Below are 15,277 nucleotides of genomic sequence, written 5' to 3'. Positions count from 1 at the left end.
GGCATCCTTTTATGTTAGGTCAACAGTAAACCAGAAACCCAATTAAAGGATGTTGAATCTAGGCCTTCCTCCCTTTGCAGCCCAAGGCCAGGACATTCACTTCCTCCTACTTTGTATTCATCTAAATGTTTTATTCCAATGTTGTCCAAAACTGCTGCATATCCTGAGGTTCTAGCATTCCTGAATGTGTCAAATGTTTTTTTCATCAGTCTTCATCTTTGGAAATAAGGGTCTTCCTCATTTCCAGAGATTTAGACACAGCTCAACCCTCCTCTCATCCCCATGTTAACTACCCCATTCATGCCGTGGTAAGATAACCACCAGAAGTAATTAACTCTTCTTGGGTAAAACGACACAACACACAGACATCAGTTTTCCCCTCCACTTATTCCCAGCTTCTAGCCTGAGTTTCCTGATGAACAGATGCTTTACTTTTTGCTAAAGTAAGCGCTAACAGCAGCTCACTGTACCGGGCTCCAAGTTAACACGGCTAGCGTTGGCCAGGGAGTCCAGTACCAAGGCTTATAGTGGTGAGCTGCCGTTAGACGATGATGACTTCACCAAGTCACACAAGAAAAAAGGCGAACCGCTAGGGCTCGGCGATAAAACGATAAAAATATCTATCGCGATAGACACGTGATCAATGTCAATAGAAAATAAGTTTGATAGAAAGTTCGATAATTTCACTGAACTCAGAAAAAAACAGGAAGAAAACCCCGATCCAGAACCACAAGGCATTCTGGGGGATGTAGAAAAGGAGATGCTGGCAGCAAAACACTTTGCAACAACCTCCGACATGTGGTCAAGCCGTTCAAGCGAGCTTGACAATTAATTTCATCGACAATGACTGGGTTCTGAAATCAAGATGCTTGGAAACTGCGTATTTCCCCGAAGACCACACAGGGGAGTTAATTGCAGAAGGCTTGAAGGAGGCACTGTCGTCCTGGAGTCTGACTGAGGAAAAAATGGTGTGCATCACCACAGACAGCGGGGCAAATATAGTGAAGGCAACTTCATTAAACGATTGGACACGGCTACAGTGCTTTGGCCATCGTTTGCACTCAGCAATTGGTGAGTAGCATTCTATGTTCATTCATATGTTAACTTAATTAGCCAATAGACCGACATGATAGAAATGTATAAATGTTTTTGTTGTTGTTATCATCATCATCATTATAATAATTATTTTCAACGTTGTTGTTGTTGTTGTTGTTGTTGTTATTATTATTATTATATATGTGACTCAACCTTGATTTATCTGTTATCAGTTATTTACACTGGTGTTGTCTTTCTGCAGGTGTTGCAGGGAAGGATAAAAGAGTGGAAAGGGCTGTGGGTGTGTGTAAGAAAGTGGTCTCTGCCTTCTCCTACTCGTGGAAGAAAAAGAGGGAGCTTTTTAAAGCTCAGGAACGCCTCCATCTCCCAAAACACCAGCTGGTCACAGAGTCAACAACCAGGTGGGGCTCAAGACACCATACACCTTAACTCCTCTTCTGGAGTTCACAGACTCCCTTTCTGGGGAGACATATGTAACAGTCTCCTATGTTAAGCCAGTTCTCCACCTGTTCTGTACAAATTTGCTGAAGGAAAAAGAACGGGACACTCAACTCACAAAAGAGCTGAAGACCACGGTAATGACCTATCTTGATGAGAAATATGCCGACTCTGCAACAGATGATCTCCTCGACATGGCTGCCTTTGTGGACCCTAGATTCAAGGCACAGTACATCACACCGGACAAGGTAGAGGCCATTAAAGGAAGAGCAGTGTCTGAGATGTTAGATGAAGACCCAGGCCAATCACAGGCAGAGATTTCAGAGGGAACAGCTGACCAGGGCGCAGAAGGAGGAGTTGCCACTGAACCACCTCTGCCACTGGGTGTGAAGAAACAACGCAAATCATTAGGTAGTTTCTTCAAAAAACTAAGTCAAGAAGATGAAGAAGATTCCTCGCCTCTCACTGAAAGGCAAAAAGTTGAAAGTGAGCTGGAAAGCTACCTGAAGTGCCTTGATGCAGACAGTGAGTCTGACCCCCTGGAGTGGTGAAAGCTACATGACCGCAGCTCTCCAAGATTGTTCCAGCTTGCCAAAAAATACTTGTGCATTCCAGCCACCAGCACCCCCTCTGAAAGGATTTTAGTACTGGGGGTAATATTGTCACATGTGCCAGGGCAGCCTTCAAACCTGAGATAGTGAACCAGCTTGTTTTCCTTGCCCAAAATCTGCAGTGAAGCCATGGTTGAATAGTGCTGGCTTAAGTTATTTTGTCATATGCTGGTTTGATATTTCCATATATGACTGAACTGGGTAACAGGTTTGATTCATGTCACAGATCTTCAGACAACTTCAAGCTTATTCTGATTTCTATGTTCACAACATACTTTGCACTATGCACATATTTTAAAATAATTTGTTAGACATTTTTGTTTATGCTGCTTATTGATCTGCTTTCTTGATGTCAAGAAGAGATATTCATTGCGATTGTTATTTACTTGTGTATATTGTTACATATACCAGTATGGCCTTAAAGCCTGAGAAGGTGAAACAGTTTTCCTTGCAGTGAAACCATGTTTCGAATTGTTTTTGAGTTGTTTTTATAATTTTATGCTGGTTTTGATACTGACATATTGCTGTTTGTTACATGTCAAAGATGTTAGTTCTACCTGAGGTGTACACTAATTTCTTATTTACAAAATACTTTGCACATTTTGATTAAGCACATTTACCAATATGTTTATTTATTTGACTGTTTTTCATAGTTGTGTTGACCTGTTTTTAAAGGTTTAAATGCTATGTTTAAAATTAAAGCATTTAAATTCAGTCTTCTTTTCTCCTGGCCCTTATTTCAAATAGGTTTAAAAAAAAAATCAATAATTATCGATATCGAGCAATATGAAACACTTATATTGTGATACATTTTTCAGCCATATCGCCCAGACCTATGAACCGCAACAGCAAACTTTGGAAACTGCATTCCAACAATGAGAGTAATTCCCCAAAGGTGGTCATACCTAGATTTATTTTGTTTACTGTTTGAATAGAACAGTTCAAACAGTCGTGCGACTGTTTGAACGGTTCTATTCAAATAGTGGCAGCACTTTAACTTTTTTGAAAAGGAATAGTTATTTAATTCTAGATTTCTTTATTTTTTCTTCTTTTGTTATGACTGACTGACACACAGTGGTATGGGTATTGGCCGATATCCAAAGCCCAGGGATAGGAATCGGTATCAGGAAGGAAAAAATAGGATCGGAAAATCTCTTATTGTGGCTGATATCCATCCTCCATTCAAGTTTTGTGGAAAATCATTCAGTAGTTTTTGTGTAATCATGCTGACAAATCAACCAACCAGCAAGGGTGAACACATAATCTCCTTGGCTTAGGAAATAAAAGTTTCACAATAAAAGATATCAGAAACGATTCATCATGTCGTCAGCTCAATATCCTGATTAGGAGAACTTGAAGTTGCACTATAAGTTACAAATCCTTGCAGGCTCATTGAGTCAGTCTGCTGAGTCCAAAGCATCTCAGTTGTTATTTACAACACTCAAAAGCAACTCCACCATTATTTTGATGCTTACAGTAAAAATAATCCAAATCTGAGCTGCTAAAGGCATGGTAGGTGGCTGTGTAATTGGTTTAAGACAAACATGGTGATCTACAACTGTAGTGCTTTCATCAAGCATTAAGGGCCTTCAGGGGAAAACACAAAATGAATGCTTGCTTTGTGAAGCCACTGGGACAAAACAACTAAAAGTAGCAAACACTGTCAACATGACCCACTTTATGTATCCTCTGGTGCCCATTTTGTCAGCAACCACTGTCTGTCAGCAAGGCAAAAGTTGTAACACACACTGTCCTGCCTTTACTGTATTAGTCTAAAATACTGCCCTCTCCCCCTGAGGCATGTTTGTACCCTACCTACATATACATTGTGTAACACTATCCCTTGGCATGCAGAGCGATGCTTCCATGTCAAAACCAGCTGTTTTTAAGGCCTAGTCTGCTGACTGATAACAATATGAAATAAAAGCAGGAGGAACTCACAGAGCAGATGTCCCACTGAGTAATCTAATTATCTTTATAAGAGTGGAATGGTGTCTTTTTCAAAATTCCACCTTTCTTTAATAGAGAAATAAGATTTCAGCTGATAAGATTTGCACACTATGCAGCTAGTTTTCAGCCCGATGGATTTTAACTTTCTCACAGCTAAAATAAAAAGCAGCTAATGATTTAATTATTCAAGTATCTAATGTGTTCACTTACATCGCTTTGTTTTTAGCTGAACAGACCCCAGCTGACCGAACCTCTCTGGAATGCAGGTCAAACAACAAGTCATATACTGGTATCTCAAATATCAGGCAGACTCATGAAAGCAAGACTGTGTGTGTAACTTACAGGGAACCTGGTACAGTCTGCTTGGCAAACTTTTAACCATTACATGTGTTTACAAAGCACGCCATTGCACAAAGTGTGCGAAGTTTATATTTCATAGACTTTCCAAGTGAATAGAAACTTTTTATCTTATTTTACTTTACTATCTTTTATCTCATTTTATGTCATAGCTTAATGACTTAGCATCTTATGGTATATAGTATTTTATTGTTTTTTATATTTGTCCTTGTATTTTGACCGTATTTGTATTTGAATGCACCCGATGCTAAAATAACTTTATTAATCCCTGAAGGCAAATTAGATTATAAGAAAAAAATTCTTTAAATGTATAAATATAGTTCGCTAGAACTATTCTTTTCTTATTTGGGCTCCGGGTTTGATCCTCCATCTGTCAGATGTTCACTGGATAAATAACTGATTAAATGATTTCTGACAGTCACCAATCATAGCAGTTCTCTTTGTTCACGTCATACACAGACTTCAGCAAACTCACTTCTGGATTTTAAGATGGAGACATGTGCTCAGCAAACGTCTCACATTTACTAACAAAACTCACTGCTAAAGACTGTTCAAAACAATTTACTGATGTTCTCTTTGAAAGCAGAGGTAAACTGTTTTGCACGGTGTTGCAACATCATGGAGGAATACAAAATAAGTTGTCGCTTGACATACACTTCCTTACTGCAAAACACAGCCCCAGAATTGGTGAAACATGTGGACACAACAGGCAAGACAAATCACTGTGACAGAGGCTGTTTCATTCAAAGCCATTGCAAGTACTGAAAAGATGAACTGTGAACGTTGAAGTAAAAACATGTTTGCCTGTTCGCTTGACCAACTCGGTGTGTGTGTGTGTGTGTGCGTGTGTGCGTGCGTGCGTGCACATATGCACATGCATGATGACTCAGTGGTGGAAGATAAATTAACACCAAATAAAAATATTTTCTATTTTTAGCAAGTTTTACTTGCTCCCTGGACTTCATTGCAACAGTCACATTAAAACATTGCAACTTCCACTGCAATTTTTGAAGAACAAAAACACAAAATCAACCACTTCAGGCCACGCTCACAAAAAAGGGAAATCCTGGAGGGACTGCATATGAATGTATCCAGGATGCCTATTCAGTGAAATCATTGGATGCTTTAGGGATCAATGCCAATGCCATCTGGATCTGGCTCATAGATATCTAAGGCTGCAATAAGGACCACTGGTTAACTTTTATTTAACTTCTTTTATTATTTTCATGCCTGGTTATTTCTGCACAGTTGCACATGAAGATAGAGCTAAACAGACTGTATTTTGGGCTGGCAAAGAGGAAGGAGTTGTTGCATCGACTGGCCCAAAAAAGATTAAAAAATGATGGCATTTACTCTCAAAACCTGCACAAATAAATCCCAGTCACATGCGAGAGATATGAACAGTATCCGTGAGTAGATAACCATCCTAATAAGGGATTACTGGTTTTCCACATGTGCTTAAATATTGTGCTCAGCATCCATAAATGCAGCCTCACATTCACGCTGCTGCAGTGTGGGGTGTGAGTTTCTCTTTAGATTGAAGTTTGAGGAAAGTATATTGTGTGTTTCTGAAAACTAAAATGACCACCTTGCAGATATATGCTTCCAAACGTTAAGTTGCTTTTCCTGAACCATGGTGTTTAATAATGGTCAGAACATTTTTGAAATATATTCAAATGAATTGTTGAGAAATGGCACAAACGGTTCCACTCGTGGATGTTTGTCCCAAATTTGAGGAGAGGTTTGCAAATCCATTCAGCAAGGTGAGCAGCACATTACAAATACATTTATTCCATTTCTTGTTTAACTTAAACTTATTTAACTTAAACTTATCTAACACAGCCTCTCAGCAGCCCTCTCTGCACGATGAGCATATGACCTCTGGGAAGGAGTAACCTCTTATCTAAATAAATAATACATTTTCTGCACTCTGCATGCTCAGTTCAAATGCAAGTCATCCATTCAGGACCCTCATCACACATGCAAACACACACACACAAACACACACAGCACAAGCAAATATGCAAACACAGCGAAAATCTCTTTGACCACATTCATATCTTTGACCACCAATTAAAATAAAACAACAATCTTTCATTGTATTTACATGGACATACAGTAGGCAGTGTGGTTCCAGGGGAAATGCCCCCTGAGGGCATTTAGAAAAAAATAGCTGCTGCAGACAGGTTGGGAAGCAGGGGGATTCATCAGTGAAAGATCCACTGTGGGGCCCAACATTTTCCAAAATGGTCATGCTGTCTTGGTGTAAAAGGGTTTTTATGACTATGTGCTCTGCCACCACCACCAACTTCCTCTATCAGCAACTTAATGAGATCATGGGTAAACCCACTCAAATACACACTGGCAAACAAAACGTTTGTTAGATGAGTTTTCTAGAATTTTCTTTTCACCTGTCAATGGAAGCTGAACTGCCTATGTCCAACCAGTGAACTCCCACTGCCCCAGCCTCCAAGTTTCCCTGTCACTGTATTACCATCTACTGACATTCCTTTATAGATAATCTAAGTATGGCTCATCCTGTCAACTACAGTAAGAGTTTTCGCATCAATGAACAGAATCAACTGCAGTTCTACAGGGTATAAAAACTATTATCGGTGCATATGGAACAAAAATCCTCACCACCTCTCCCTGTAGAACACATAGCTTGACTATTTTGCCTGTCAACAGCAGTCAGAAAATCAGAATGCAGAAGCATGATCATGTTACTTAACTGCTTCCATTCACTACTGCCTCGTTCCATAAGCATTTCCCCACAAAGTTTCTTCTTGGCAAGGTTTACTTCACTGAATTTTAATTTTGCTTCACATTAAACAAAGCTGCAGCCTTCCCTCTTAGATTTGGGAAAACACAGTGTTTAACCTTTAGGTTTGATGCAGTCACTCTTCCCTGGACCTGCCTATGACTATCACCACAACATTGTCACTGGATGGAAACCACCTGACACTCACCACAATATGAAATGGTAATACACATGAATCATATACACATGAGTCATATACACATGAGTCATACTATCTCATGTGACAAATGGTATGTGTCAGTGGTTATTTTAGTGGGTTTACCAATGATCTCATCTAGTTTCACTTTTGGTATTTATTTATGGATATTTTGGTGAGCAAGGTGCTTTTAACTGGGAGAGTCGTTGAAAACTGCAGTAGGGGGAAGCCCACTCTAATGCCTAAAACAATATGAATGCCCCAACATTAGACACATTTTTCACCTTGACAAAAGAGACTGCATGGTCTGATCATTTCAGAGAACATAGTGTAATTTCAAGATTGTGTAATCTGTTCAGTCAGAGAAGATAAGCGTTTCTAATATGTTCTGATACAATTCTCCCTCCCTATACCCATTCCCATACCTGGTACAAATCCACTACCACTACTACTTTTTTCGTTTAAAAGAGAATGTGACATTAAGTCTAATAAAAAATATCACTTCCAGCAGTTTTAAGACTGGATCTATAAACCCCTCACATTACCAGATAATCTGTGCCAAACCGCATGTTTTAAACGGGCACTGAACAAGTAAATTAAACTGTGGTGATAAGTTATGTCATGGTCCTTTGTCATTAAGCCTGACCAGGCCGGAAACATGAGGGCTCTGTGCTGTTTATGGATACCTGACATCTCACTGTTGTACGAAGTTATCAGGATACTTCCATTGAGAATACTAGGTCCTCTGCTGCTAACTAAAGACGTGACGACACAAAGTCTCAATGTATCACTTAGTAATAGTCTGTGATGGAATGTTTATGTGATGTGTGCGGACAGTGGCAGGGTTCTGTGGGAGGTTGGGTTTCTGAATACCAGATCAAACTAAAGCCATCTGACAGAGAGATTTAGGTGGGGCTTCAAACGGACTGTGGCCCTTCATAAATCTGCTACTGGGGATGTTGGATGAAGGTGGAGGAAGGTAGCTGCCCCCTTGTCTGTCTTCACATATCCACCCCTTCACCCCTCCGGTCCTCTTTCACCACCACCGACCCACACCAAGGTATTTTCCCTCCAAGCTATTTGACATGTCAGGGCAGATTAAGACAGCATCTCTAACCATCCCATCCCCCAAGCTAAAGCCATTTAAAGTGCAGCTGCATACCACATCATTATGTGGTCCTGTCTGGCTGGCCTTTAGTGTCAGCAATATTGGCCCCTATTCTGTTTTGTTTTCAAAGAATTAATTATAAACAGTGCTCAGAAAGAATCAAAGCTCGCCACCAAGGAACGGGTTCTGGCATTTAATTATAATGATACATTTAAATAAAATGGAAAGAAACCATGACTTTGGGAGGATTAATTGTTTATATGGAAATATACCAATTTGGTATAAACCTCCTTTCCTGCCCACCCATACAGCATTTTTTCATGGTGACTCTTCCATCTCACTTACACATAAATTTGCTGAGATGTCCATCAAAATCAAAACTCTAAACCAGTAGCTCTTAAATTATAATTCCTAATCTGAGAGACGCTTGTTAGGGAGGCTCAATTTGATGCTGTGGCAGAGTAGTGTATTAAAAGAACAGTATAAAGGATTTAGTGGGTTCATAGAGTCATCGTGGTTGCTAGAAACATGAACAATATGAGAGGACCTCTCCTGAGACAGTGAGTGGTTTATTCTGTACTGGGCTACTGTAGAAACAGGCCTATATAATGTGTCAGACTCCGTGGAAGAGGACCCCACTCCCTTGGTAGCTATAGAAGGCTGAATTTTAGTTTCAGGTTACTATATACTTAATAAAAACATTATTATGAATATTATATTTCATTTCTGCCATAGATCCTCCTAAATGTCTCCAAATTCTACACACTTGACCACTAAATATAGGCTTTTACAAGTAGAAGTATTTAAATGAGAACACTGGGAGGCCAAACAATATTTTTGAGAAAGTACGATCTAGAGACCCTACCCACCCCACCCCCCCTCGCATGAATTCAGTTTTGGTCTGTGATATCAACAACAAAGCAAACATTGAAAACAAATCTGGCCTGCAACAGAGGGCTGAACTTATGCTTCATTTCCAGGTTAGTTTCTGTTGACTACTTTCACTTCCTCCTGTGCTTTTCCATTGAAGGTTTCTAACAGTGATACATTCTAAAAAGCAGAAACATGAGGTACACAAGGTACTTTTGTCGCTGCTGTATTAGAGAGTCAAATCTGAACACCTTGCCATGTGAAGATGAGAAGATAATTTTCCAGAAAAGTATTCGCCAAAATGTAAAAAAAAAAATACAGTCTTAGGACAATAGTATGTATGTCTTAGTCAGTTGTCTCATTGTCTCTCAGTTGGTCATTGTGTCCTGAAGCCACCACTCTGGTTATCCCTGACTTTGTTACCCCTGGCCCTGACTTTTTTCAAACACAGGCAGCTTGTCTGTGTTCCGGGACCTTTTTATTTACAAACTAAGCATTGGCCTAACGCAAACGAGTCACTTACTTTGGGACATTATGCAACAGTTTTGTTTCAAATATTTTTATTGTGAAGCAAACAGTGTATCAAAAATACAGTCATCTTTGGCTTATGCAATGCTTCATTATTTGTGACATAAGTAAGATAATTATTGATCATATTGAATAAAAAGATGTAGTTTACATTAGATCGCCTCGGAGGGACCACCCTTGGAGAAGGGAAAGATAACCAATTAATTGATTCAATGAATATCATACAAAAAAGTCACCACCTAGATTTAACTCAGGAAATATCCTTTGGATAACAGCAGTGATTACAACAAGTTATTTAACCCTAACCGATGCAGTGAGTGGCTTCTAATTTCTTAAAAACCATGTCAGAGGACAAACCCTGTGATCTTGGAAAAGATGTTCCTCTGTTTCAGAAGGGTCAAATTCTTGGCCTGCATCAAGAAGAAAACAACTAAGGAGATTACTGAAACTACAAAAATTGGGTTAAGAACTTTCAGACACATCATTAAAACTTGGAAGGATAATGGTGAATCATCATCTTCGACGAAGAAATTTGATTAAATTTGTTGAATTAAATGGTTAAAGAAAATCAACAGTAGAGCTCACGGATATGTTTAAGAATGAAAGTAATAGTATCTCTTCATGCAAAATGAGAAGAGATCTCAAGGGATTAGGACGAAACATTTGTAAAGCCTTGAGAAACTTACTAATCAGAAAAAAAGGTTTCAACTTGCTAGGCAGCATACAGATGGACTCTGAAGTAATGGAAAAAGTTCATGTTATCTGATGAGTCCAGATTTACACTGTCCCAGAATTATGAGTGCATCAGGGTAAGAAGAAGGGCAGATGAAGTGATGCATCAAACAGGACTAGTGCCTACCGTCCAAGCCTTTGGGGCAGTGCTATGTTGTGCTGGAGAAGACTTCACACAGCAGCACCAACTCTCACATCATCAATACAAGATCTTAGGGAAAAATAAATGCAACTCTGGACAGAAATAAACATTGTGACATGGTGAATGTGTGCTGTAATCAAAGCTTAAGGCGGTCTAACACAATATGAGAGCATGTGAATAGTGTATATTACACATGAATTTGCAAATCTAATAATTAACTTAATAATTACAGCCAAAATTAGCTTAGGATTCCATGGTTCTACATGCAGCACAACAACATCAAATAGACAAGCATGTAGGTTCAAAAGCCTTTTACTGAACATAAACCACAAACACAATTAATCTAGCTAAAAATGTGCTTTATACAGCTGTGTGTGTGTGTGTGTGTGTGTGTGTGTGTGTGTGTGTGTGTGTGTGTGTGTGTGTGTGTTTGAGTGTGTCTGGAAGAACTGAACAAAATGCATTGTTTCCTCTAGGATTTTTTTCAGCAGCGGGGGCGGCGTAAAAAAATGACACTTGACTGCAGATTTTACTTTTATGCCCAGCATAATCCCCCTTTTTATTGAATGGCTGGCATGGAAAATGGCTTTTTAAAGGCTGAATGTAAAAATAAAAAATAATAACAAAAAATACAACAATAAAATAAAAAATATATATATTTAATTTAAATTTAATTTAATTTAGGGTCCCAGCCTGATAGCCTGTGCTTCCCTTTAGGTTTTTCTCCTCTACTCTCATCTCTCACTCTCCTGCACCATCACTTTGCTCTCCTGCTCCTTCACTCGGCTCTCCCCCTGCTGTACTCTGCTCTCATTCACTTTGTTCCACTGCTCCTCCCTGTCTAATGTTACTTGTCTTATACGATTACATAAAACATTAACGTTAGATAATTTACACTCACATTACATCTGATTACAAGTGTGAACACAATTTTTTACCTAACCATCATCATTTGAGCCAGTAAAAGGCTAATGATACCTGACTAGCTCTCTTCTTTGAGAAATATTTGAACAAGCTCATCTGAAAATGCAGTCAGCAGTTACATCATGGCGTGTATATATTCGCTTAATGCTATCAATTAGTTTACTCACCTTAGCGACACTGAGTTGAGTTGGCACCGGGCCCAATTAATTAAGCTACCGATATGTTACGTAACCTTAGCTGGCCATCAATATTCTGAGAACGTCTATTGAACTCATAAGATCTATTATAAGTTTAAGGCGGGCCGCTACTCCTAAATGAATGTAGAGGAAACACTGAAATGGTGGTTAGGGTTCCAAATACTGTGTCATGCTAGGACTGGGGCAACAAACTCAAGTATCACAATATTTCACAATTTATTTATTTTTTACCATAGGAATCAATAGGGGCGGCTGTAGCTCAGTGGGTAGAGCTGGTGGACCAGTGATCGGAAGGTCGCTGGTTTGAATCAGAGCTACATGCCGAAGTATCCTTGAGCAAGATACTGAACCCCAGAATTGCTCCTGATGTGCAGTTGGCACCCTGTGGGGCAGCCACTGCCATCAGTAAGGGTCCTGCAATGAGCTGGCAACTCATTCAGGGTGTACCCTGGCTTTCGCCCATGAGTAGAACTGGATTTGGCCCCAGTAAGCCTCGCAACCCCTCAGGGGAATAAAAAGCGGCAACATCCCGCAACCCTCACGGAAAAAGCGGAAAAGAAAACGAACGAATCAATATCACAAAAATACTGGATTACTATTGTTTCTTCACAAAAGATTTAAAAAATATGTTGCGGGATAAATAATCAACAGTACTGTTGATACAATGACTAAGTGGCTAATGACAAGTATTAAAACAAGTACAAACAGTCTGGTTAGTTCAGAAAATGGCATCACTTCACCCTAATGCAGCCTTTAAAACCAGGAAAAGAATACATTTATGCCATATCACCACATAAACATATTCAAAATCTAAGACCATATATGGTATCATATCACTAAAATATTTAATATCAATATACCCATACTATGCTGTATCCCCTCACATCCTGTGCTGGCAGTTTTACCAGTGTAAAGTCACCCTGGAAAGAACTGCTATGGCTTCAAACTTCTAAGTCTAAAAGTCCCTTTGAAAGCATTCCACCTTTGATGTGAGGGATGCTACAGATCAAGCAGGAAACTGACTTCAGCTGCTATCTACTGTGCTGGCATCTATCATTAAGTGGAGGATAAATATGGATTTCATCATCAACGAAATGAGAACAAAAAAAACAAACATCCCTCCTCCTGTGGAGTCACTGATCCAGAGACAGAGCTGATAGCATGAAGTGATGGAGACGATGCCCCCGGCTGTGCTGAGTGTTGACCACCAATGAACCCCTCCCACACACACAGACACACACACACACACACACACACACACACACAGACACACACACACACACACACACACACACACACACACACACACAGCAGTCAGACAGGCTGTCCGCCATCAAGCCGCTCTGACAAAGAGCAGCTCTACTGAGAGATGGCTAGTGACACAGACACAACTCAGTGATAAGGGGCGAAAGGATAAAAAACATTTATTATGACTTATTCTGTCTAAGTGAAACAAGACCGTCAGTGATGCCAGTGCTGATTAAAGTTCTGTAAGTGTTTGAACTATTTCAAGGCCCAGCCCTTAAATCTCACCAAGGCAATCCATTTGCCCCCAGAGATATTTACAGGGCTAACGACTGACTACCAAAACAGAGCTTTGTGAGCCCCAGGGGCATACAGCATGAAGATTATTCATTAGCTTTATATATGGAAAGCTCGCATTAGATATTTTCATTATGCAACACACACAAGTAGAACGTATTTCAGTCTTTTTTACTTCTAATGCAAGTCAACTGATTCAAAAGAAAATGCAGACATACTCTCCGTTAAGTGACACAAGTCATTAAATGTGAACGACTGTGTTATTTTTGGCTTCTCCTGGCCCATGCAAGCACAGCCAATAATAAAACACACACTAACATACACACAAACAGAGGCTTGGATTACAGCAGAATATAAACAACCACATCCCTAATCACAAACAAATAATCTGACAGCAGCGGACAGCGAATTTGTACCCTGGGGACAGAATCCTGCTCCTCCACGTCACAGAGGGCTGAGCAGGGAGGTGGCTTTACTAGAAGTAATTACCTTGGAGGCTAATAGAGGGTAAAACCACCTGTTTATTTAGAGGCATTAGGAGTTAACCCGAAAATGTACTGCTGACTGAGCTCTTCATTCATTTAATTCATCTAAACGAATATATTTTGCATGATCAAATTTAGATACGTCAGGCTATTTTCCTTTAGTTGATGAATGACTACATGTTTATGAAGAAGGAAGCCGCCGAAACCACGGGATTCACAGCCCTCAGCAGTGAATGGGACTATACATCAGTCCTACAGTCGGACAGTAACAGTGGTATCCTCGGGCATTAGTTGATTCATACTGCAGGTATATACATTTAGACCAACCGGGGACTAAGTCTCTGGAAAAAGTCATAAGATCGCTACAGTAGGCTGTTATACGTGTTCGGAAAGGTATTCTCATTGCAGTATTAACGGAAGCTCACCTTGGAGAAACGTCCCGGCGCTCATGAAAGTCAGCCACAGCAGGGCAGAAGGATCCATCGTTGTAATAAGTAGCAGTCGGGGTTTGTTGATACCTCTGCCGAGCTTCAAGTGACTAGTTGAAGTCCGAGTGAGCAGCAGGCTAAGGGAATTATATGGCACGCAGATATGTCACTGATGAGTGGATGAGATGGGGGAAGTCCCGAACATGCCAAAGTCCTCCGATCAGTGAGAGAACATAGGTGAAACACAGAGAGCTCAATGCGGCTGGAGAAGGAGCGGGAGGAGGAGAGGGAGGAGGAGGAGGAGGAGAAGGACGAAGAGGGACAGGGGGAGGAGGTAAAGAGGGAGGAGGCACTTCGGGGCTTTTTGCTTTATGTCCCCTTAAGGTGCTGTCGGAAATATGGACACTCCCAGATACACGTGGCGGGCAGTACACAAAGCGCAGCGCCACTGAAAGAAGTCTGGGAAGTCTCTACCGCGGAAGTGTAGAGCTGTGAGGCATTTACGAAACAAACACTTACAGGACATGTTCAGTAGACTACAACAAGTTTTGCCAAAGAGGCAACATTATGACGTCTCACACAGAATTTCAAGAGGTTAATTTTCTTGGCATTCATTTGAACATCTCTGGATAACCGCTACCCATCCATACACCATTCTCCTGCTGGTTTGTAGTGGTATTGCAAGTTGGGAAGCCTGTTGTATGGAGGACTGAAAGTGCCATAATTAAATAAATAAATACACCATTAAATAATTAATCAAATGTATCATTAATTAATTAAATGCGTCATTAATTAATTAAAATTGGAATTAAATATGTCAATAATTCATTAAAATACCAATTCATTTTATGTAAAAAACATAATTATTTCACTATTTAATTAATTATTCCATGGTCCTGTGTTGCAGTGCTTCATGAATTTATTGTATCTGTCAAACTCAACCATCAAAGTC

General features: G+C 40.0%; 1 protein-coding gene across 4 annotated transcripts in view; it reads right to left on the bottom strand.

Annotated features, from left to right (window-relative positions):
- Positions 1 to 14,687, bottom strand: part of alcama (activated leukocyte cell adhesion molecule a) — a 92,173-nt gene extending 77,486 nt beyond the window's left edge. For 2 of the 4 annotated variants that reach the window (XM_030438515.1, XM_030438516.1), the window contains exon 1: positions 14,323 to 14,680. In XM_030438515.1, the coding sequence (XP_030294375.1) occupies positions 14,323 to 14,380 (58 nt within the window). In that variant the 5' untranslated portion in view covers positions 14,381 to 14,680. Of the gene's footprint in view, positions 1 to 14,322 lie in introns of all 4 variants that reach the window. The other 2 variants (XM_030438514.1, XM_030438517.1) reach the window with 2 other exon arrangements.
- Between the last annotated feature and the right edge of the window lie 590 nt (positions 14,688 to 15,277).

This window comes from Sparus aurata, chromosome 13, assembly GCF_900880675.1.
Source record: "Sparus aurata chromosome 13, fSpaAur1.1, whole genome shotgun sequence".
NCBI lineage: Eukaryota > Metazoa > Chordata > Actinopteri > Spariformes > Sparidae > Sparus > Sparus aurata.
Note: the sequence above shows the minus strand (reverse complement) of the source record. Positions and strands in the feature narration are given on the sequence as shown.